This window comes from Microcebus murinus, chromosome 10 (assembly GCF_040939455.1).
Source record: "Microcebus murinus isolate Inina chromosome 10, M.murinus_Inina_mat1.0, whole genome shotgun sequence".
NCBI lineage: Eukaryota > Metazoa > Chordata > Mammalia > Primates > Cheirogaleidae > Microcebus > Microcebus murinus.
This window is the reverse complement of record NC_134113.1, coordinates 100528412-100552510: the sequence shown is the minus strand read 5'-3', so window position 1 is coordinate 100552510 and position 24099 is coordinate 100528412. Positions and strand designations below refer to the sequence as shown.

The 24099-nt window shown below is 40.7% G+C and overlaps 1 protein-coding gene across 3 annotated transcripts in view; it reads left to right on the top strand.

Moving 5' to 3' along the window:
* Positions 1-21548, top strand: part of ADIPOR2 (adiponectin receptor 2) — a 79881-nt gene extending 58333 nt beyond the window's left edge. For all 3 annotated transcript variants that reach the window (XM_012747237.3, XM_012747239.2, XM_012747236.2), the window contains 6 exons: positions 4991-5110; positions 9823-9994; positions 12789-12975; positions 13209-13396; positions 16131-16324; positions 18744-21548. In XM_012747237.3, the coding sequence (XP_012602691.1) occupies positions 4991-5110; positions 9823-9994; positions 12789-12975; positions 13209-13396; positions 16131-16324; positions 18744-18872 (990 nt within the window). In that variant the 3' untranslated portion in view covers positions 18873-21548. The remainder of the gene's footprint in view (positions 1-4990; positions 5111-9822; positions 9995-12788; positions 12976-13208; positions 13397-16130; positions 16325-18743) is intronic.
* Positions 21549-24099: the final 2551 nt, after the last annotated feature.

Sequence of the window (24099 nt, the reverse complement as noted above, 5' to 3'; positions counted from 1 at the left end):
ATCTTAGAGAATGTCCCGAGATCTGATGAGAAGAACGTACATTCAGTGGATTTTGGGTAGAATGTTCTGTAAATGTCAGTCAGACCCAATTGTTCTAGAGTTTTGTTTAAGTCCATTATTTCTTTATTAGTTTTCTGTTTGGAGGATCTGTCTCGTGCCGTCAGTGGGGTGTTGAAATCTCCGGCGATTATGGAGTTGCTATTAATCCATTTGCTTAGCTCCAGTAAGGTTTGCTTTATGAATCTGGGTGCACCTAAGTTGGGTGCATATATATTTAAAATTGTTATCTCTTCTTGTTGAACTGTGCCCTTCACCATTATATAGTGACCCTCTTTGTCTTTCACTACTTTTGTTGCTTTAAAAACGAAATCATCTGAAATTAGAACTGCCACACCAGCCTTCTTTTGGCTTCTATTTGCTTGGAATATTGATCTCCACCCTTTTATTTTTAGTCTATATGCATCCTTGCAGGTTAGATGTGTTTCCTGAAGACAGCATATACTTGGCCTGTATTTTCTTATCCATTCAGCCAGCCTATGTCTCTTGAGTGGAGAGTTTAAGCCATTCACATTTATTGAGAGAACTGATAGGTAAGGTAGATTACTGTTCATTCTGTTGGGTTGGATGTTGTTGCTATGATTTCTGTCTTGAGCCATTGTAATATCTGGCCTTTAATATCTTTGGGTTTTGGTTGTTTTTATATTCGTGGGTTATTATTATGATGTTCCGTGCATAACACTGTTTTAAGTACTTCTTGTAGGGCTGGTCTTGTCTTGGTGCATTCTCTGAGCCTTTGCTTGTCTGAGAATGTTTTTATTTCTCCTTCATATATGAAGCTTAGTTTTGCAAGGAATAATATTCTAGGCTGGGCATTGTTTTGTTTCAAAAGAGTGAGAATGGGGCCCCAGTCTCTCCTTGCTTGCAAAGTCTCATTAGAGAAGTCTGATGTTATTCGAATTGGCTTTCTGTTGTATGTTACTTGCTTCTTTTGTCTTACAGCTCTTAGAAGGGCCTCTTTAGTTGATACTTTGGTCAGTCTGATGACTGTATGTCGTGACGTCTTCCTGTTTGCATTGAATCTCCCAGGGGTCCTCTGAGCTTCTTGAACTTGTATATCAAGGTTTTGAGCAAGGCCTGGGAAATTTTCCTCTATTATATCTTCAAACAGCTTGTCCAACCCTTGAGTGTTGTCTTCTTCCCCTTCTGGTAAGCCTATGACCCTCACATTAGGTTTCTTCACATAATCCCACAGCTCTTGTAGGCTTTGCTCTTTTCTCTTGTTTCTCTGCTCTATTTCTGTGACTGATTTATTTAATTGGAGGGTGTTATCTTCAAGCTCTGAGATTCTTTCTTCTGTTTGATCTACCCTGTTCTTGAGACTTTCCACTGTATTTTGTAGTTCCTTGAATTGATTCTTCATTTCCAGGAGTTCGGTTAAATTTTCTTCATTGTGTCTATTTCTTTTCCCATATCCCGGAGGCTTTTTGTGGTTTCTTTGTGTTGGTTATTGAGTTGTTTTTGCAGCTGGGTGAGTGTTCTTATGATCCACATACGAAATTCCTCTTCTGTCATATTGGTTGCCTGATTTTGGTTGTTGTCCATTTCTAGGGGGCTGGTGCTCCTCTTTCGGGGTATGTTTTCCGTTTGGTTCTTCATATTTCCTGAGTTCTTTCGCTGATTTCTTCCCATGTCAATCAGTTGTTGTTTCTTTCCTTAAGTTATTGTTTGGGTATTCACACACCTTGTTTAGTTTCTGAGGCGTTAGGTGGTGTCTGTGGGTGAGATTCGACCACTCCCTGTATATTGAGTCAGTGGGTGCCATGGAAAGGCTGTGCAAGATGCCTTCCCTGTCAGTAGGTGGCGTTTGCTTGGAGGAACAGGCTATGCTGTTGATTTTGTGTCCTGTTATCAGCTCTTGTTCTGAGCGTAGCTGGGTTGGGTAGGCCTGCCCTCAGGCAGTTAGCAGGGGTCCAAGTTCTGTTGTCTGCTTCCAGGGAAAGCTGTCAGGGCGGGGCTTGAATGGTCCCGCTCAGCCAGAAAGTCTGGATGTGGGGCTGTCTGAGACCCGCAGTCTGGAGCGGGCCTCGCTTCTTTCCACCCTCCCCAACTCCGCAGCTACTCCTGGGCCTCTGCCAGCAGGCCAGACCACAAGCCACCAGGCCTCCCCGGACTGTGATGCCGGCGGGGAGGTTCCCTGCACAGGAACGCCACCTGGGTTGGGCGCACGGCCTCCTCCTGGGAGGAGGGTTGCCCTCTAGGACGCCGATCCGCCCCTGGAGGCACACACACCTCAGTAGGCTGTTCACTTATAACCCTTCTGTGCCCCGGGCAATGCTAGCCCTCGGTGCAGGGGATCTGGTCTGCAGGTCCGACCTCTGGGTCCCAAAGTTCAAACTATATCCCCACCAGGGAGAGGATTTCCGGTCCCAATTCACCCACAGGGAGCCCAAGCTGGGTCTATGTCTCTCAGCCTGAGTCGGCACCGTTCTCCTGGGAACACCGTGCCAGCAGCAACTGGGAGGGCAGGCGGGTAAGGAGCTCACAGTCTGAGTTCCCCTGAGTCAGCTGTGGGGTCCCAAAAGGGAAGGTCCCGTTCCCTGGAGGTGCCTCTGGCTGGTGGCTGTATTGTCTCTCTGGGCAGCCGCGGGTAGAGTCGGCGGAGGGGAGGAGGAGGCAATATGGCGCCTGCCGCGCGGCTCGGGTCTGTGCACACGGAGGTGCCCGGAGGAAGTTGGGAACCTGGTGCCACGTCTGCTACAGGCTCACCGCTGGCTGGCGGTGGCGGTCTCTGAGCTGGTGTCCGCAGGTCTCTCCACCGGCTGGGGAGCCCACCAGCAGTCCCAAATGCAGGGGAGGGGAAACAGCAAATCCACCTACCCTTGCCGCTGGTCTCCGGGCTGCTCCGGTGGTCTCAGCCTCCAGTTCTCCTCCGCAGCCTCCTCCCGTGGAGTCTCCCGGGGTCTCAGGTACCCCTCCTTCTGGCCCTCGTCCGCTGTATGCTCGTCTTCTTGTTTCTTTCCTCTAATTTCTGCTAGAATCTGTCTTTTCTGCAGAGACACTCTGTCTGACGGTGTTATTCGTCCGCCATCTTGCTCCCTGTTTTATGAAATTTTATAATTGTTGTTTTATGCCTAATTAGGCATAGTCCTGTTTAATTTATTATTAAATCTTTTAAGCATTTATTAATTTAGCAACTGTGTAAGTATATTCTCGGAGCCAAGGGGAAGAGGACAAACAGATACTTAAAATCTAGTTTAGGAAATGATACACTAAAAAAGTGAAATTCTATCAAACATTAAATAAAAGAGCATAAGTCAAGGAAACAAGAGCTACAGTCAGGTACTGTTGTCAAATGAAGGGGTTTAGCCCTGAGTGCTAAAGAAGTTCAGAAGAGGAGGCAGTTGCTGTGGGTAGGTAGGATAATATATTCTCTGGTGAAAATTGGTTCTTGGTGGTGGGGGGACTATTATATATTACTGTGGTTTTTGGCCCACCAAAGGGTTACAGTACATAAATAAATAGAATATCTGTGTTAAAATTTCATGGGGATGAGGGAGGCAACGTAAAAATACTTGTGGGGTAAGAGGGCGACAGTAATGAAAGAAAGGTTGAGAAACTATTTTACAGTAGTTAGGGAAGGGTTTTAAACAGGAAATGTGATGGCCTAGGGCAGCATTGAAGGACAGATGGGCAAGTTTTAGGTAGGAATACTAAGGAGGCAGATTTAAGGTAGTTTTCTTGGAGAATGTACTTTTTTAAAAAATAAATTCAGAGATTGGGTGTGTAACATGTCTCACATGCTGCATCATAGCCTCTGGTTAATATCCTGTAAAGTGAAGAGTAGGAAAATAAAACCTCAAAATTTATTTTTAAATATGTTCAGGTTCAAAGTGTGCCGGATGACTTATCTTCTCTGTGTGTTCATTCTTATCGATTAATTTTCTGATTAGAGGTAGAAGATCAGTTCATATCTTCATGCAGTCATATTAGCAGGACTGTTTAGCAGACTCTTGGTTAGATATGGAGTTACAATTCTCCTATGCTGTCATTATTGAGGTATAGAATCACAGAATTTAGAGATGTAGAAGACTGTAGAGCTTGTTTAAATGCCTTTCAGATAAAAATGAGAAGATTGGCCTGTAGGAAAGGTCCATTAATGTTATTGCTATAACTGGTCTTATTATGTGGGCCTCCTGACTCCTAGTCCATTGCCCTGCTCAAAGCATCATTCTGTCCAAACTGGTGTGAAGCTTGGTCTGGAAGCAGAAATCTTAAATTTTAAGACCTTACCAGATTGTCACTTCTTGCTCTATTTCCCCAGACAAATTAATCATTTATTTCCTCAAGAATGTGGAAAGACAATGGGTTTTGGATTTTTGACTTTTCCACTTTACTAGCTTTAACCTTGGGCAACTTATTTAACCTCTTTGCCTAATGTTCTTATATGTTAAATGGGAATAAGAATATTTATCTAATAAGGTGGTTGTCAATATTAAGTTAGATGAGCTATATAAAGCCCTTTCCTCTGTGTTGGACAGATCTTAAAAATTCAGTAAATGTTTTTCTCTCCTTTCTTTTGCCACTAGAGTGCTTACCACATTGTATTGCAGTTATTTATTTTATATATACCAGGTGGGATTCAGTAATTCTCAACTTTATATAATATTATTATGAGGTCTATGAAAGTAATTCCTAAAACAAATAGCAAACCAATAAAGCCACTCCAGGAATTTGCTATCGAAACAAATTCAGAAAACATTTGTAGTAAGACAGTTCATTCATCTGTCAGAGAATGAATTGGGTAACTAGTGTTCATTTTTAATACTGATAATTCTATAATAAACTAACTTTATTTGCTATATTGTTGATAGTTTTCTGAGGCCTTGTTTTGGCCTTATAAGAATTTTTTTTATGCTGCAAGGAAAGCATATTGATTACATCATTTGGCTCCAGGTCTCTGTCCTTGACTGTTTCTATGATTGCCTTGCAGAGCTCTGAGGAGCATGAGTGCATTGATGAAGCTTCTCAGGAAGATGACGGGTTTATGGGGATGTCCCCTCTCTTACAAGCCCATCATGCTATGGAAAGAATGGAAGAGTTTGTTTGTAAGGTAAGATTGCAATTTCTTACCATGTTTATGCTCTATTATTTCACCCTTCTCAAACAGAAACCTTTAAAGAGAGTGGAAGTACCTTAGTGTTTGGTTTGCTTTGGGGAAGGTCTGTGGCAGAATGGGGACAAAGGCAGTCTTATGATTTTAACCCTGTTTAAGACACAAACATTTGTTTGCTTGCAGCAACTATGATAAAGTTCTGATCAAACTAGAATATCCAATGGGGAAACAACCTTCCCTGATATAAGTTAACAGAGTAAATGTTTTATTGATAGTTTTGACAAGGTAAGATGAAACAAAATTAGAAGAGGTTGATGCCTGGAGATATGAAAATATCATCCCCAAGTCCCTTGAATCTGTTCTGCTATTTGACTGCAATTGCTAACATGCTAGTCTTTGTAGGGATTCTGTGGGTAATCAAATTACTCTTGAGATAGAAATTTCCCAGATTTCATGCACATTTGCTATTTTCAGTTCAGCTGGTATATTTTCTGTCTCTAAGGTTTTTCTTCCAATTCATTGTCTGATTCCCTAGGACCTATTTTGGGATTTTTTATTTTATTCCTAAAGTGGTTGGTTAACTAGAATTGAGTTTGCTTGCTTAGAGAAAAGAGAGACATTGATAAATTTGTAGGTACATGGGTAATCAGATCAGTAAGGGCTATGGCAGGTATGATCTGGTTAACATAAGTCAGTCTGTATGTATATATAAATGCATTTATTAAACATTTCTGGAGAATTCTTGGTTATTTAGAGAGAAATTTTTGTGACAATTAGCTTTTCATGGGTTTTATGAAACCAGATTAATTACACACATGGTCTTAGATCCTGAAAACTAAATTTAGTTTTTTCACATTCACAATGATGCTGGAAATAATTGGGGTCAGTTGATTTAGAATACAGTACCTTGGACCAGGTGATGAGAAGAGAACATTATGATCTGAACATAGATGTCCCTTCCAAGACTAAGGGCCAGTAGGGTTAGGGGTGGAACACACATTAGGAATACACAGTAGGGTTAGGGGTGGTGTATAAACATTTATGGGTCTACATAGAACCCAGGAAATTTTAATCAGTGCTTGAAAATTGGTGAAGAAAAAGCGAAGCAAAACAATAGATCCATTTTGGTGATTGCTGTCTCAGGAGAATTAGCACAGAGGGATACAAAAGATAGATTTTGGTTTTCAAAAAGCAAATTTGGTATGATGAAATCTCTCAAAGTTGCAAATTTAATGTGTGGGCCATTAGGGCATTTTAATATTTATAGATCAGTGGGGTCCTGTAGCTGACTTAACTGCCTTTTTGTCCTCCCTTTGTGGACTCAGAGCAAGTAAAAATTTCAATTTAACAGCTAATGGGAGAATAAATAGGGCGAGGCATTTGTTTGCTACAAACTGATTTACTGAAGAAAAAAGAGTATGGCAAATATCCCCGAGCATTTTGCTGTGAGCAGAAGCAGCAGCATTCTGATACACAGTGTTCTCCATGTGGCTCTGCCGCCTATGGCAGTGCAACTGACTGCACTTGAAAACTAGCCATGTCCAGTGACGTAAGGATTCTGTTTCTTGGATTGGAAGCAAGTAAACAGAGACAATTTAAAATGAGTTTGTTGTGCCCTTCCTGGTGTACCTTCCCTTTTAGAAAAGCTTTACTTACAGGATTGAGGGAAATAAATAATTTTGTTTTTAGAGTTTCCAGGTTTGATCTTGGCCTTTTTCCCCCCCGGACTTCAGGTTTTGCTATTTACCAGCATAACCAGGCTATGTGGGAATAGGAAGTGTGCCCTGGGTAGTTTTTTAAAAAAATACCATTTTTGTGCATTTTGTGGTCTAATACAAACCCAGTAGATCATTGCTAAGATGTTTGATATAGACAGTGCCTTTGTCAAGCTTATAAATAAATATGTCTTTGGCTAAGCCATGATTCTATTCTATTATTCCAGGGAGTAGAGGATTCCTATTTGTGTTGGCATTTGGCTGACTGTATATGGGTCCAAGTTGAGAATGAGGGTGCAGTGTCTGTTGAATGTGTCAGTAATTGCAGTGTAATCAGGAAAGTATAGTTCGTAGCTCAGTATTTAGACCACTAGAATATTTGTTTAGAAACAATGGGAAAAATCACTGTGATGTTATATGAGTGTATAACTGGTAAGAAAGTCAACATTATATTCTTTCTGATTATAAAAAGGGAGCATTTGAATATTTGACTATGTGTGGTAAGACAATAGCACTTTTGATATAGTCGTAGCAGAGCTATTTGTACATTGTGAACTGCCTTGAAGATTTAAGGATTGGTTTCTACTTCTTCCTCTTAGAAAATAAAATTCTCCATAATTACAATAGAGTAGCAACATTTTGTAAGGTTAATTTCAACAATGATGATCTTAACGAATTCAAATTAGATATAAAAAATTCAGTATTGTGGTCTCTCTCTCTCCCCCCTCTCTCTTTCTCCCCCCTCCCCCTCTCTCCTCTTTCTCTCTCTCTCCCTCCCCCCTCTCCTCCCTCTCTCCCTCTCCCCCCTTGTCTCCCCCCCCTCCTCCCTCGTCTTTCCCTCCATAAAGTCCTATGAAAGATCTCATAACAGCTACTTTAATAACTGGTGGTACTATTAGCAGAAGACATTAAAAATCTAGATTAGTCTTGTATTGTATGTTAGGAACAAGCATGAAACGACCATATTAATGACAGTAACCACGTTTGGAGAGGGGGAGGGGGTGGGGGGAGAGAGAGAGAGAGAGAGAGAGTTTTTTTTTTTTTTCCTTGATAGTCTCGCTTTGTTGCCCAGGCTAGAGTGAGTGCCATGGTGTCAGCCTAGCTCACAGCAACCTCAAACTCCTGGGCTCAAGCAATCTACTGCCTCAGCCTCCCGAGTAGTTGGGACTACAAGCTTGTGCCACCATGCCCGGCTAATTTTTTCTATATATATTAGTTGGCCAATTAATTTCTTTCTATTTATAGTAGAGACGGGGTCTCGCTCTTGCTCAAGATGGTTTCGAACTCCTGACCTCGAGCAATCCGCCCACCTCGGCCTCCCAGAGTGCTAGGATTACTGGCGTGAGCCACCACACCCAGCGGAGAGTTTTGATAGAGTGTTAAGAGGGCTATATCTGTTCTTAAAATGTTAGCCCTCACTTCCTTCAGAGGTGGAGGAAGTATTACACAGAGGATCAGTCTCTTTATAAAATTGTCCATGAGGAAGTAAGAGAGCAGAGAATAGGGAACAGGTTGAGGAATGAAAGGAATGGGCATAGTAAACTGGTTGAGTAAGTGGCAGTCTTCCTGCATAGTAGAGAGGGAGAGTCACGTTTCTGTGGCTTAGCCATGTTGTTTGTCACAGGACCCCTGAGAGATAGGTCATTGTCTGAAGGTGAATCCTGCTGATTCATAGTCTGGATTCTTGCTTTGTAGGTTAATAAACTGGAAGAACTGCTGAGCCCATATTAATAGGAAGATAGACCATGTGCCTGGCATTTTTCCTTACATCTTTCTGTCTAGCAGAAGCAAGTTAGTTTGGGATTAAGTGATCCCTGTGATATGAGCTCTCCAGGCTGAGACATTAAAAGAAGCAGAGTGCAGAGAGGTTAACAAACTTTTTAAGGAGGGGATTCCAAATCCCTGATCCCTTTTCCTCTAGAATCTGATGGGGAAGGGACCACAAGGAAAAGGCAGGAAAGGGGGCTAAGGGACTTGAATGGCAGTTAAGGCTGAGCTTCTTTGTCATCTTCCCACCATGAGAAGGAGGGCGGCTAAGTTACCAACTCTGACAGGTGACATCCTCTGGGATGGTCAAGATTGTGTATGGTCTTTGCAGTGGATACTCAGGATTGCTAACTCATTTATGGAATGCTTTGTGTCGTTTCGTTTGATCCTGATAATTTCCTTATGAAGTAATTGAAGTACTTTTGGTACAGTCATAGCAGAGCTATTATCCTAATTTCTTATGAACAAGGAAACTAAAGCTTAGAGATTTTATAATTAATTAAAGCTCATACAACTCTTTAGTGTCAGAGACCCAAGATTTTCTGACTCCTGTGCTATTTCTCTTCTACTTCATATATTTGCTATGGTGGGAAAAGATAGACTAAGGGAGAGGGAGAGATTTTAGCAAAAGGCACAAAAGTGTGACTCTATATAATCCTTTTTCTCCCAAGAGGAATATTAAATATAAAAATGGTTATATTTAATACCACAGGGATTTATCAGATGTGCAGTCTGTTGTGGAGGATGAAGGAAAGTCCATATGGATGGGACTTTGGACCCCTCACCCCACCTTTATCCAGACTGAAACAAATCTTTTAGCACCTGTTTTCTTAGGGCATGTTCTATAAATTTGTATACTTTCTCCTTTTCCTAAGAAAAGCGCCCCCATTTAAAAACTATCTTTTTCATCAGTATTTTTTAAGAACTCAGAATATAGGACATTACACATTTTAAACATATTTGCCTTTTTAAAAATAAGTTATTTTTCCCGTTATAAAATAATATGGTGAGAGATAGTTGTTTGGGATCAGTGTTGCTAAATTAACCAACTTAAATATCAAAGATGTTTGATAATCCTGTAGTAATAGGTACTCAGGAAGCTGAGGCAGGAGTATTGCTTGAGCCTGGGAGTTTGAGTCCAGCCTGGGCAAAATAACAAGAACCCTGTCTCTAAAAAATAGAAAAAATTAAAGAAAAACAAGATATTTGATAATACTCTTCTTCCAGGTCTGGGAAGGACGGTGGCGAGTAATCCCTCATGATGTACTACCAGACTGGCTCAAGGATAACGACTTCCTTCTACATGGACACCGGCCTCCTATGCCTTCATTCCGAGCCTGTTTTAAGAGCATTTTCAGAATACACACAGAGACAGGCAACATCTGGACACATCTCTTAGGTATATAATATCAGTGGTGTAATGAGTTGGTGATTCATTTTATTCCTTTTTGTTTTCATGTATTACTATTTGAGAGTAAGGATAGAACTTTAAAAATGTTTTGGGATTTGCCATTTTGTTTTCTGAATTCTAATGATGAATGTTCTCAAAACTGGTTTACTCTGGTTATCCTAGCTTGTGCTATGATTTAATTATAACTAGGGCATGGTTTACTAGATTTTCAGACATTGTCTCCTCAAACCAGGCCAATGAAAAGATGCTATACAAAATATGGTATGATATTTTAATGACCATTGAGAGTAAGGTATTATTTAATTAGAAGTAAGCTGATTTTTTAGTCATTACGTAAAATATTCACAGTTAAATCTCAATTTGGCTTGAGGTAGAATGTGAACTGTAATTTTTTCCCCTATCATGATTGTATATAAAAGGAAGAATACAGTAGGAAGAAAGAATAGTCTTTTCAACAAATGGTGCTGGGACAACTGAACCATATCTAAAAGAATGAAGTTGGACACCAACCTCACCCCATATACAAAAATGAACTCAAAGTGGAACATATGTGAGAGCTAAATGTAAGAGCTAAAACTGTTAATGTAAAACTCTTAGAAGAAAACATAGATATAAATCTTCATGACTTTGCATTAGGTGACAGTTTCTTAGACTTACCACCTAAAGCACAAGCAACCAAAGAAAATAATAGATAAATTGGATTTCATTAAAATTAAAAACTTCTGTATATTAAAGGATATTGTCAAGGAGTGAAAAGAGTCTGGAAATGGTGACTCACACCTATAATTCCAGCACTTTGGAGGCTGAGGTAAGAGGTAACTTGAGGCCACAAGTTCAAGACCAGCAATAATGAGATTCTATCTCTACAAAAATAAAAAAAATCAGGTGAGCGTCGTGGTATGTGCCTGTAGTCCCAGCTACTCCAGAGGCTGAAGCAGGAGCATCACTTGAGCCCAGGAGTTTGGGGTTGCTGTGAACTATGATGATGACATGGCATTCGAGCCAGCCCAGGCAACAGAGCAAGACCCTGTCTCAAAAAGAAAAAAAAAAAAAAGAAAAGACATCCCATATAGAATGGGAAAGGACATTTACAAATCATATATTTGGTAAGAGTCTAGTAAATAACTCTTACAACTCAACAATAAAGAGAACTCAGTTTAAAAAATGGGCAAAACATCTGAATAGACATTTCTCTAGAGAAGATCTATAAATGGCCAATAAACACATAAAAATATATTTATTATTTTAGTCATTTAGGGACATACAAATCAAGAGCTTTGAGAAATGCAGTGAGATGCCACTTCACATTCACTATAAGGGCTATAATCAAGAAAATGGAAAATAACAAATCTCGGCAAGGATGTGGGGAAATTGTAATCTTCACACATTGTCAGTAAGAATATAAAATGGAGCAGCCCCCATGGAACAAGGTTTGGCAGTTCTTCGTTAGAGTTACCAGCAATTCCACTGATGTTTGGAAACATGTTCACACAAAAATGTTTACATGAATATGAATGTTTATAGTGACATTATTCATAATAGCTAAAAAGTGGAAACAACCTAGATGTCTACTAGCTAACGAATGGATAAACAAAATATGGTATAATCCATACAGTGGAATATTATTAAGCCACAGAATGGGATGAAGTACTATTGATACATGCTACAACATGGGTGAGCCTTAAAAACATTTGCTAAGTGAAAGAAACCAGACACAAAAGGCCACACATATATGGAGCATATGTATGATTCCATATATGTGAACTGTCCAAAATAGGCAAATCTATAGAGACAGAAAGTTGATTAGTGGTTGTCTAGTGCTTGGAGAGGTGGGGAATAGGGCAGGACAACAGGTACAGAAATTCTGTTTAGGGTGATAGAAATGTTTTGGAATTAGATAGTGGTGGTGATTGATAACCTTGTGAATATGCTAAATATTATGGTTTCTGGCCATATTCCATTTAACTTGCATTTCTGATCACACATTTGATTTCTACGGTACCTACAAGTTCTTGGCTGCTAGTATGGTTAGAATAGAATAGAGAATCAAATCAAGTTTGTTGCTGACTTCTAATGCAAGGATAATGTTTAAATTAAAATGATAAAACAGAATCCCTTAGCAAATGTGATTTAACTTCTGAATTTCTGTGCCTTCTTTGTGTTATGTGTCCCTTCCCTAAGCAATAGGACCATGGTATCTTACTGTGGAGAAGAACAGTTTAAGAAGTGGTGAGGAAATTGCCTTAATAGGCATTTTACTATTCTGTAATCTACTGGGCCAGCTGATGAGGACAAGAGAAGCAGCATAATGCTCCTGTACAGCTGTTGGTGGAGGAAAGCTGTACTTCTTGGCAGGGTTTAGGGGTATTGGAATTCATTGCAAAAACAAAAGCACAGTGGACCTTTAAAGGCTGGGCTGTAATGTATATGCCAAAAACTTTATAAATGAAATTTCATGCTAGATGTAGAGGTAGAAGTGGACTCTTTTAGTCTTCTAAGTAGCAGCAGCACTGTCTGATTTTTGGATCATGCTCTTAGATGAATAAATTATTATATTCTGTATATTCAGTTTATGAAGCTGAAGTATATATGATACCAACAATGGAACTAAATCAAAATTTTTGATAAGCTTGAGTTATTTGGAAAATTTTTCGCATGGAACTTTTGATTCAGGTATCATTGCAACTGTGAATTGCAATTGATTAAAGACAGAATCAGTATATAATAAAACACTATCTCTTCAAAAGGATGACATTTTGTCTATCTCTTGTATTCTTCCTAGGTTGTGTATTCTTCCTGTGCCTGGGGATCTTTTATATGTTTCGCCCAAACATCTCCTTTGTGGCCCCTCTGCAAGAGAAAGTGGTCTTTGGATTATTTTTCTTGGGAGCCATTCTCTGCCTTTCTTTTTCTTGGCTCTTCCATACAGTCTACTGCCACTCAGAAGGGGTTTCCCGGCTCTTCTCTAAGTAAGTATTTGTGAAGTCCATATTTTGATCAGTGAGGGTAGTGGGTTATGGAAAAGCATCCAGAGTTGGCAGAATTCTTAATAATATCTGATGGGAACTTTTTTTTCCAATCAAAGAGCAGCCCAATTTGCCTTTTAGCTGTTGTTGATAGCACATGTCATGGGGGATTAATTAAAACCTGTAATGGTCATTAATTTATAGCATTAAATAGACGTTTTTTTTTTCTATCCTAGACTGGATTACTCTGGTATTGCTCTTCTGATTATGGGAAGTTTTGTTCCTTGGCTTTATTATTCTTTCTACTGTAATCCACAACCTTGCTTCATCTACTTGATTGTCATCTGTGTGCTGGGCATTGCAGCCATTATAGTCTCCCAGTGGGACATGTTTGCCACTCCTCAGTATCGGGGAGTAAGAGCAGGTAAGAGCATGTGGAGGTTCTACACTGGACGTTCATTTACTCACCAGTCATTTATTAAGGGTTGACGATTTGCCAAGCATTATACTATGTATTTTTGATGCAAAGATGAAAAATCTTAGTCTCTGTGGCTGAGGGGCTTTTAATGTAGTGGTGGTGTTCATTAATTGTCTTTTCTTTTCTTTTTTTTTTTTCTTTTTTTTTTTTTTTAGCCCGGGCGACAGTCTTACTCTGTTATCCAGGCTGGAATGCTGTGGCGTCAGCATAGCTCACAGCAACCTCAAACTCCTGGGCTCAAGCAATCCTGTCTCAGCCTCCCGAGTAGCTGGGACTATAGGCGGGTGCTACCTTGCCAGGCTAATTTTTTCTATATATTTTTAGTTGTCTAGCTAATTTCTTTCTATTTTTTTTTAGTGGAAACAGGGTCTCGCTCTTGCTCAGGCTGATTTCAAACTCATGACCTCAAACGATCTCCAGGCCTTGGCCTCCCACAGTGCTAGGATTACAGGCGTGAGTCACTGTGCCCGGCCCATTAGTTGTCTTACGTATTAGTGTTGAGGGGCGGTAGTGAGCATGAGGTGATGCATTGTGGGAGTGGTTTTTTACTTGAGTTTATGGCCATACACTGTCTAGAAGGCAGTAGCTCTGTAACCTTTGTAAAATAAACAATAACTTCTCTTACTCTTTCAGCTTGAGTGTACTGTTTGTAGTGATTGAGTCTTTTTGTTGTCATTTTTTGTTTTGTTTTATATTTTTATTTTAAAATGTATAATTTGCTTAGATAAATAAGGCTTTACCCTCATACTGTGATTGTGTTCTTATAAAGAAGAAGATACCATAAATCTCTTCTGATATAGGGGTAAAGGAGCTTGTTATATTTAGGATAATGCCTGTTTAGCTGAAGATCATATGGAAAGCAAAAGGCCTTGTTAAGACACTGAGAGGTATGGAGTTAGCAGAGATGTTTTTATCTCCCACTCTACTGGGAGCTCCTTATAGCCAGGGCTGTGTCTGCGATTTTCTGTTCTCAATGTCAAACCCAGTGCCTACTGAGAATGAACACGCAGTATTAAAAGGAGTATTTTTCCTTATATCCTCTTCAAAAAAAACCATTTAGTATTAAAATCCAAGCCCTGGTCCATCTGCAGTTACCTAGAAGGTTAGAAGTATTACTAGAATTAACTTCATGTTAATGAGCACTGTCATAACACTCTGCCCTCTTCTTTTTTTCTAAGTATTCATATGAACAAATGAGCAGTGGTCAGAGTGGCTTTCAGTAGTACTGTAGTGTTAAGCCTGCTTGAGCACATGAAGTAAGGACGTCTTTACTGAGTAGACCTGAGCATTCTTCTATTTATAAACATCCAAAGAACCAAGTTTCTGAGCCCTTGACTTAGTGAATGATAGGCAAAAACCATTAGTAGCATTTGCTTAGTATGTAGAGGAAAAATAATAAGTGAAGGAACAGGATCATGATGATTTTTCTTTAGAGGAGGAAAGGTATAGTTTCTCTTTAAGCCTGCTTGGTTCCTATCTTTTGTGAGATCAGCATTGCCATTTTCTTCTTTTAGCTGCCCATTTTATCTGTGAGCTTGCATCTTTATATGTGTTTGCATATATCATTGCACACCAGCAGCTTATTTGGTAACATCTAAAGCAAGTCATAGACTCCTTGTCTGTTGAGAAAGCTTACTAAATGACAACTTGTTTTGCAAGGTTCTTTCTTAACTCTGCATCCAGATGTAGGGGCCCTTACTGGCTGAGGCGAGGAAGGCCTGTGTCGCTTTGGTCGACTCACAGGTTTCAAAGCGATTTTAGCTCAGACTTTTTTTGATCGTGACATTTTCTTTTATAACCTTAAACATAAGGTTATATATGTGTATATGCACATAAGTTCATGTATATATAAATTATAAAACTTTTACAAAATAGTATTTAACCTTCTACTTGTGATAGTCTGATACTCTTTGTTTTATTCTAGTTCATTTAAAAAAATGCTGGTAGAGACTCAAGTAGTTGATCTTAGAACCTAGGTCATATCCAGAAATTTGAAAATCACTGCTTTAGATTATTTTGAAGGCAGTATGGCTGTGGCAGAGTGATTCTGACAGACTTTCTGTACTTGATGGCAGTATTCAACTTAGCACAATATTTCCCCCCCACCCCTGTTAGGTCATTTGTTCAAGGTATTTTTAAAAGTTTATTTTTAAGTACCCAATTGTAGGTCATGGATTTAGATTACTGTTAAAAGTATTTTAGCTTTATGGATAATCTACCTCCCCAGGTTATCTGATCATTCATTGTCTCCTTCATTCCAGGGATGTCTGTTGTTTCAAGGTGAAGATAAAATATATAAAATTGCTCTGTATTGTAATCTGTATCTGTAAAACGGCAGCATTTAGGGTGGTTTAGACAAACTGCTGGAGTTATCCTTTCCTAAAACATTTAGCAACATAATTCTAAACCCTTAAAGGCTTCTGGCTTATTAAGCTAAGTCTCTCTTAGCAGGAGGCTTCTTGCATTTGTATAATAAATAGATCTTAGGAACATACCTGTGTCGTCTAGTGTGACAGTGTCCCAGAGTTTGAAGAGCCTTCTTTTTCCCTTAAAACAAGAAGCTAATTTTGGATCCTACTTTGAAACATTCAGTTTACAGAGGTATTGTACTGTAATACTGACTTCTTCCTCCTTGTTTCTCTTCTGCATTTTTACTTTATTCTCTTCTTGTGATTCTTAGGTGTGTTTTTGGGCCTAGGCCTGAGTGGAATCATTCCCACCTTGCACTATGTCATCTCGGAGGGATTCCTGAAGGCTGCCACCATAGGTCAGATTGGCTGGTTGCTGTTGATGGCCAGCCTCTACATTACGGGGGCAGCCCTATATGCTGCCCGCATCCCTGAACGCTTCTTTCCTGGCAAATGTGATATCTGGGTAAGTGTGACCGGGTGACTGAGTGTGTATACATATGTGCTAGTGGGTTATTGGCATGCTGCAAAATGATGTGATGTAGTCCAAAAAGTTTTAGACTCAAAGTTAGGAGACTTGTCTCTACTTAGCTATGTTTCTCTGGACAGTAAGTACAATAGTAAGTAACATTTATTGAGCTCTTGGGGCTCAGCACAGTACAGAGTGCTTTACATATATTACCTCAGTTAATACACTAGCCCTATAAGGGATAAATTAATAACTATTATTAATGTCTTCATTTTATAGATTAGGAAACTAAGGCTTAGGGGAAGCTAGGCAACTTGTCCAAGGCATGTGGCTAGTAAGTGGTAGAACTTGGAATTTGAACCAGGCTAGTTTTAATATCAGAGTCTGTGCTCCTTACACAGTAATGGAAAGTCATTTAGCCATTCTTTGTCTTAGTTTCCTCATTTATGAAATGAGGATGATGGACCAGAGTTTTACCAGAGTCCTTTTCAATACCAAAATTCAATGATTTGGTAATGAGAGACTTGAGTGTATGTAAGTCTGGTGGGAGGAGGAGGCAGCGATAACTGGATTGTCATTAATGGTAAGAGAGAAAGAAGGAGAACGGGAAGAGAAAATATAAGAGACTGGCATACATGGAAAATTGTATAAAGAGGGCCTGAAACACTTCCAACAGGACACAATCAGAATGTTATTTAATGTGAATAAAATCTGACCTTTAGGATTCTGTTCTCAGCCTATTGCTAATGATTATAGACTAAGTTGATCATCTAATCTCTTTGAAGTTTAGTTTAGTTATCAGTAAATGGACAGAATCCTGAACTCAGGCAAACTCTTTTTTTTGAGACAGAGTCTCACTTTGTTGCCCGGGCTAGAGTGCCGTGGCGTCAGCCTAGTTCACAGCAATCTCTGACTCCTGGGCTCAAGCAATCCTTCTGCCTCAGCCTCCTGAGTAGTTGGGACTACAGGCATGTGCTACCATGCCTGGCTAATTTTTTCTATATATATTTAGTTGGACAATTAATTTCTTTCTATTTATAGTAGAGACGGGGTCTCGTTCTTGCTCAGGGTGGTTTCGAGCTCCTGAGCCATCCTCCTGCCTCGGCTTCCCAGAGTGCTAGGATTACAGGCGTGAGCCACCATGCCCGGCCGCAAACCTTTTATTAATAGCTTTAAATTAGTTAATTTATCTCCCTCTCTCCGTCTTTTTTTTTTTTTTTTTACCCAGGTAGAGTGCAGTGGCATCATCGTAGCTCACTGCAACCTCAAACTAGGGCTCAAGTGATCCTCCTGCCTCATCCTCTATAGTAGCTGGGACTACAGGTGTACACCTCCACCACACCTGGCTAATTTTTCTAATTTTAGTAGAGATGGGGGTCTTGCTCTTGCTCAGGCTGATCTTGAACTCCTGAGCTCAAGTGATCCTCTTGCCTCAGCCTCCCAGAGTGCTAGGATTACAGTTGTGAGGCACCCCACCTGGCCTAATTTATCTAAGATTGCCTCATCATAGTTTTGACATTGATATGGAGGGATTTTTACCCTCCCCCCACCTTTGGGGAAAATTAATCCCTTATAATTAATCCTAGGAAACATCTCTTGGGATGTGACTTTTGGTTTCTTCTAGTTTACATTTCTAAAACCATTATCTCTCCTGTGATAAATATTGCTTTGCCACTGTACTTATTCATTTTGAGATTATAATGAGAAAATAGTATAATTTTTGAAGTGATGTTTAGTGCACTTAGCAATTGATTACCCTTCTTGAGATGTAAAATAGCATTCACCGGAACAAGTAAAATCATAAATAATGTCACATGCTTGTAGACCAGTTTCTGAGAAGGGGTAAAAAGGCCTGTTTGCCTCATCTTTTGATATACTACGTAGGTTACACAATTCCAGAATTTTAGAGTTGAAGGCAGTGATAGGGACCATATGCTGTGACCTTGCACCTGACCTGTAAACCTCTTTAGTTTTGCTAGCCAAGAGCAACATTTAAATGGCTGTAGCTCTAGTACTCTTGTCCTTCTCAAACCATCAGCAGCAGTGAGTAGGAAAGGCTTCTGTGTCTAACCATTGCCCACTGCTAAGTGTCAATGGATCCTTGGGACCTTTGTGTTCTGTTGGCAAGAGGGTCTGTATGTCATTAGCCACTGAGTTCTAGTGTTAAGTGTGCAAATTTTCATGTCTAGAGCTTAGCAACAGCATCTTGATTTATTTGGGGATGGCTGGCTTTCAACTTAGCAGAATGTGATATGCCTAATGGAAGTTCCAGGATCTGTAGACACCTTGAATTTGAGCTGGCACATCCATTCCCTGTCCTCTGCTCAGCATAAACCAGGATTAGACGATCCTAGGAATCTTTAGCAGTCTTAATAATGTATGGATTTCTCTGCCCTCTCCTCTTTTTTCCTTCCAGTTTCACTCTCATCAGTTGTTTCATATCTTCGTGGTTGCCGGAGCTTTTGTTCACTTCCATGGTGTCTCAAACCTGCAGGAGTTCCGTTTCATGATCGGCGGGGGCTGCAGTGAGGAGGATGCACTGTGACACCTACCAGGAGCCAGGGACTTGACCCTGAACCTGCAGGCCTCTCTGCCGGCCACTCATGCCAGTACCAAAGGAGCCCCCAAAGTTTGACAGCCTCTTGGGCTTTGTGACAGCCCAGGGGCTCCACATGGTACACAACTGAGAAGAGAAAAACAAAATAAATCATACCTCAAAGGATGAAGTGCATCAATATGGAGAATTGGCCCAAAGCCTGACTTACTCTTGGGATCTCCAGATTGAGGGCTCTGCAAGACCCTTGGCAAACTGGCTTCTGATCCATATCATATTTATTTGTATAAGATGGGGAAACAGTTTGGCTGATGGTTTTTTCTTCTCCCTTTCTCTCTCCTTAAAACAATAATACAAACCAATTTAGGTGAACATTTATATCCAGTTAATGGGTGGGAGTGTGATTTTCAATGCTCTTTTGCAAAGGAGAACAAAGAAATTGATGTAAATAAGATTTCTAACTTACTGTTTAAGAATTTATATAAATGTTTAAAACATAGGGGTAGAGAAGGGAGGGAGAATTTTTGTATAGAACAAAACATGCAAGTACCACACACTGTTTCAATTTTGCACAAAGTGACTGTAGGAGGATCAGATGATGGCCCCAAATGTACAATATCTTGGTACATCAAGGTGCCTTCTAAAGGCTGACATACCTTGGACCTGAGCGGAGTGGAGAGTCGAACCCAGCCGGGTGATCACACGACCACTCTCAAGCCTGAGAGCCTTTGGGAGTCCTGAGGGAAATGGTATGTTTTTTCCCAGTGGAAGCAGAACATGAGTGGCTGGCAGGATGGGTTAGATAAAGGCTTTGGTTAAGGTGTCATTTGAGAGACTGACTTGTAGGCTGACAGTGACCCTCTCTAAGGAGTAGAGCCACCTGCTTCTACCATCCATGCTGGTAAAGGGGTGGTGGAGATAGTGAAGGAGCTCTGGAAATGTTAGCACGGGCTGATCTGGTTACTTCCTGGCATCCTGCTCAAGTTTGTGGATAATTCTTATTAGAGAAGTGTTACAGTTTTCCATACTTTTGCTATGGATCTCTGGAACACCCTGTAAATTTCCTCTATTCCCTGCCCAACTGCCCGCTCTTCTGGGAATAAAAATTGACCTTTCCCTGGCATCCTAATTCCTAGCATGGAGCCAGCCACAAATGAGATTCTGACTTGTCCAGGTGGCTCCTCTTTTGACATAAATTGAGAGAACCCTTCGTTAGGATTAGGAAGGATGAGTCTCACCTCTGGGCCACTGTCTTGTTAAGTGTAGGTGTGACAGACACCTCAGCTCTCCTTGAACAAGAAAACCAATGGAAGTCTTGGGAAGCAGAGTCCATTTCCCACTGCGGAGCTGTCAGCTGTCATTGAGCCCGACTGCACAGGGATAGGGTGTTAGGAAGTGTTAGAGGAAATAGTATGTTATTGCCAGAGAGTCTGGTAGAGTCCTTAAAGCTGTGTCTTTGAATTCTTGCTAGAAGTACAAAATGATTGCTCATGTTTCAGAGCCACCGTGCTGTGGTGTCAGGGAGAGTGGTGGAGGAAGGATCTGGTTCATAGAGTCCTAATCTTGGCTTATAGGTGAACCACACTTTGGCACTTGAGTCTTAGGTTACTGTCATCAAAGACTTGGGGTGACTCTATCACATCCTGGGGATTATGGGACTAAATTGAGGCCCTTGGCCTCAGGGCTAGCATCCTCAGTGGGTGTTTGGGAATATGGGAAGGGTCTCTTTATTCAGTAGAGTTTTCTTAGTTATTTTTCTCCTTTCTTTCCCTTTTTAATCTCCAGCAAAAGCTGGAATCCAGGAAGAAAGAAACCAATGTAGAAGTTGGGAAGAACTTAAGAGTATTTTGGTTCTGGATAAAGTCACTGCCCTGGGTGCTAAGTGGTCTGAGAGGAGACTCAGTGGGTAAACTGTGGCAGTGCCTGACGGAATATAGAGCAGTATTAATCCCTTTGAGAAAGTGTAGTCCGGTAGGACAGTGGCCATCTGGACGGAAGCTCACTTAGTTTCATGGGAGCAACAGCACATATCAGAAGCCAGACTTGCTCTTCGGTCATGCACTTTTGGACACAGGGTATGAGATGCAGCCCTGTTATAACACCAACAGAAGTAGCAGTCTCTGGGCCCAGTCACCCACACCCCAAAGCAGGAAGAATCTGGTTCAACATAGCACAAACCCTTAGGAAAAATGAAATTACCATCACCAATGTGGAATCCAGTAAAAATCTCCCTCTTTTGGGTGTGTATGCGGGCATGTGTGTGCCCATTTGTATGTGTGTGTCTGTGTGCAACTCACTACCAACAGCCTCAATGTGCACTTGACCTTACAGTGCTCGCTGAGAACTCTCACCAGGTTGGCGCCTGAATGCCTTACTCTCAGCAGTCAGAGGCTTGCTTGCTCTGTGCAGATTTTTAATTTTCTTTTTTTGGCCCTAGGCTTGTTAGGACCTCTACAGCTTCATTTTTCCATCATTAAATAGTGGCCTTTTTCAGTATTTCCCCCCCTTCCCCTTTATAAATTGCTGAAGCCACAAAGCACATTTTTGGGGATCATAGAAGGTTGGGGTTCCAGAAGGGCATCTGTGTAATGGTTCATTCACCGTGGGAGTTCCCTACTTGCCGTATTCTCAATTTCTTCTAATAAAAAGAACCAAATGAAATATGAACTTTTGTTGTGTATTTTTTACTGTCTTTTCCAGCTTACCTCCCCTTAGTTTTGGCACTTCTTTGAAGCCCCAATGTAGACACTGAAATCTAAGAGATGTTCAGAATCTTCCCATTCTGAATGCACAAATCAAAGTGCTTATTCCCAACTCTCTGTGTGCTTTCATTATAACTTCGATCAGGTAGGATGGAGGGGAGAGCTAACTCTAAGGGACAGGTTTTTTCCTTTCTTTTTTTTGAGACAGAGTCTTGCTCTGTTGCTGGGGTGAGGCATCAGCCTAACTCACAGCAACCTCAGACTCCTCAAGCAGTTCTCCTGTGTCAGCCTCCTGAATAGCTGGGACTACAGGTGCACACCACTACACTGGCTAATTTTTCTATTTATAGTAAAGATGGGGTCACTCTTGCTCAGGCTAGTCTAGAACTCCTCACCTCAAGCAATCCTGCTTCAGCCTCCCAGAGTACTAGGATTCGGCCTCAAGGGGCAGTTCATAATTCATTTATTAAAGTTGATGAAAATGATATGTAATATAATGAATACTTTAGGCCAAGGGATGTGTTAAAGGACTATAGATCTCTCATGTAATCATAAGAACTCTATGAGCTGGTGTGTTATTTTCATCCTCATTTTATAGAGAAGAAATTGAAGCTTAGGAAGTTTGCCTGACTTCTAGTGCCAGCACTCTATATGGGAGAAGGGAATGAAAAGAAAATTTAAGGAGAAAATTGCTTTCTCTCTGTACTTATTTTTCTGATTAAACAGTTTCATATATGTTGATGTAAAGGTTTTAGGGTTTGTTAACCTGATACCCTTCTATGTAATTTAAGAAGAGGAAATCCCAACTCTTTTGCCTTAGGTAAATTGAGTTTTTGCAGGAGAATTTCCAGTATTGGGAAAATATGTCCATTCTGAATTCTCATTTTAAAGCATAGATACAACTTTAGGTAGTCTCACATACTACGCAGATACAGAACACTGGATCACAACATGCTTCTCATAAAAAATAAGCTGAGGCCTATGAATAAGCCACTTTTCCCCTCTTGCTAAAAGTTGTCTGTATGCTTCCTGTCACTCAGGTGATGTCTCCTGCATACTGTAGAGGAAATAAGGGCAGTTGGAGGTTTTTATTAAAGACAGGGTCTCTTGTTGCCTAGGCTGGAGTTCAGTGGTGTGATCACAGCTCACTGCAGCCTCAAACTCCTAGCAGTTTGAGTCTCAACTTTGTAGAATGCGAGTGCTCTGGGTGCCCTAGAGAAGCTTCTGGGCACTGTTGCTCTAAAACTATCCTGGAAAACAAACAAACAAAAAAACCCATCCTTTTGAATATTCTGCTTCCGTTGTAACACATTTCATTTGTCCTTCAGTGGGCATGGATCATTTGCTCACCACACACATCCTGTCTAATGTACAAATCTTTTCTGCCTTCAGCTTTTTGACTAGTCACTGAAAACAAGGCCAGTCTGGCTCACGAGTGTCGGGAGTGCTGTGATGTCATGGTTCAGGGCTGGGGGGAACCAAGGAAGCTGCACGTTCCCCCAGCCTCTTGTTACTGCTCTGCTACCATTGCTACCTTGCTAGGCTAGCCCAGAAACAAAAGGAGGGAGCTCCAAATCCCAGTACTGCCATTTGCCATATCACAGAGCAATGATTTGCTTGCTTCTCTGGCCTCTGTGTTCTGGTAAAACGGGGCCAATAATACATCCTTTGCATCCCTCACTGAGATGTGGCTCTCACAGATAATTTATCTTAAACTTCTACAGTGTTTGGCTGATGATTCTGCCAACCCTTGCTCTAATTTCTTCCTTTTGTGTCTTTGAGTCACTCCAAACCCCATATTTGCTTTTCTGGCCTTAACATATGTCCACTCTCTTGTCCTTCTGAACCAAAACTTTACTTAGCATCGTGAAATGGTTGTTGAAGCATTTTACCTGAAAGCGCAATGTACAATACAAAATTATTAGGTGGATTTAGTATTAAGTATTATCCCTGGTACTGAGGAGAGGGTCTAACAGCATCCATAAGCTCTTGATCCTCTAAAGTGTACATTTATAGAAAAAGAGATTTCAAATTCTGTACCCCACTTTATTAGATGACAGGTTCCAACTTTGTTCCTCTGAAGTCAAGGTGCTGGCTCTTTAGCATGAGTCAGGCTGCCACCTGCTGTCCCTTAATAAAAGTGTTTCTTAAAAGTAGAAAGAGGACTGGCTCTGACCTTCAAAGGCAAAACTTAAAATACTCTGTTCTCCAAGGTAGAGGAGAGCAGGGTTGGTTTATCAGAAATGGTTTTTGCCTCCACTGGTCCCTAAAGGGATTTCCAGGTCTTTATTCCACCCTTGGCTGTGCAGACATGGGGCCCCTAAGGAAGCAGACAAAACAAGGTTAGGAGCTGCCCAGCACTTCCCAAGTTTGGCTTTTTACCAGTTGATAAATTTGCCTGAAAATGCTCTTCCCGCTTGGGTAGGGAGGACAAGCTTCCAAAAGACAACGCTGGACCATTGTCCTAGAGAGAGACAAGTGGTCGGTGTCTGTGAGTCAGCAGTTGAGATCAAATG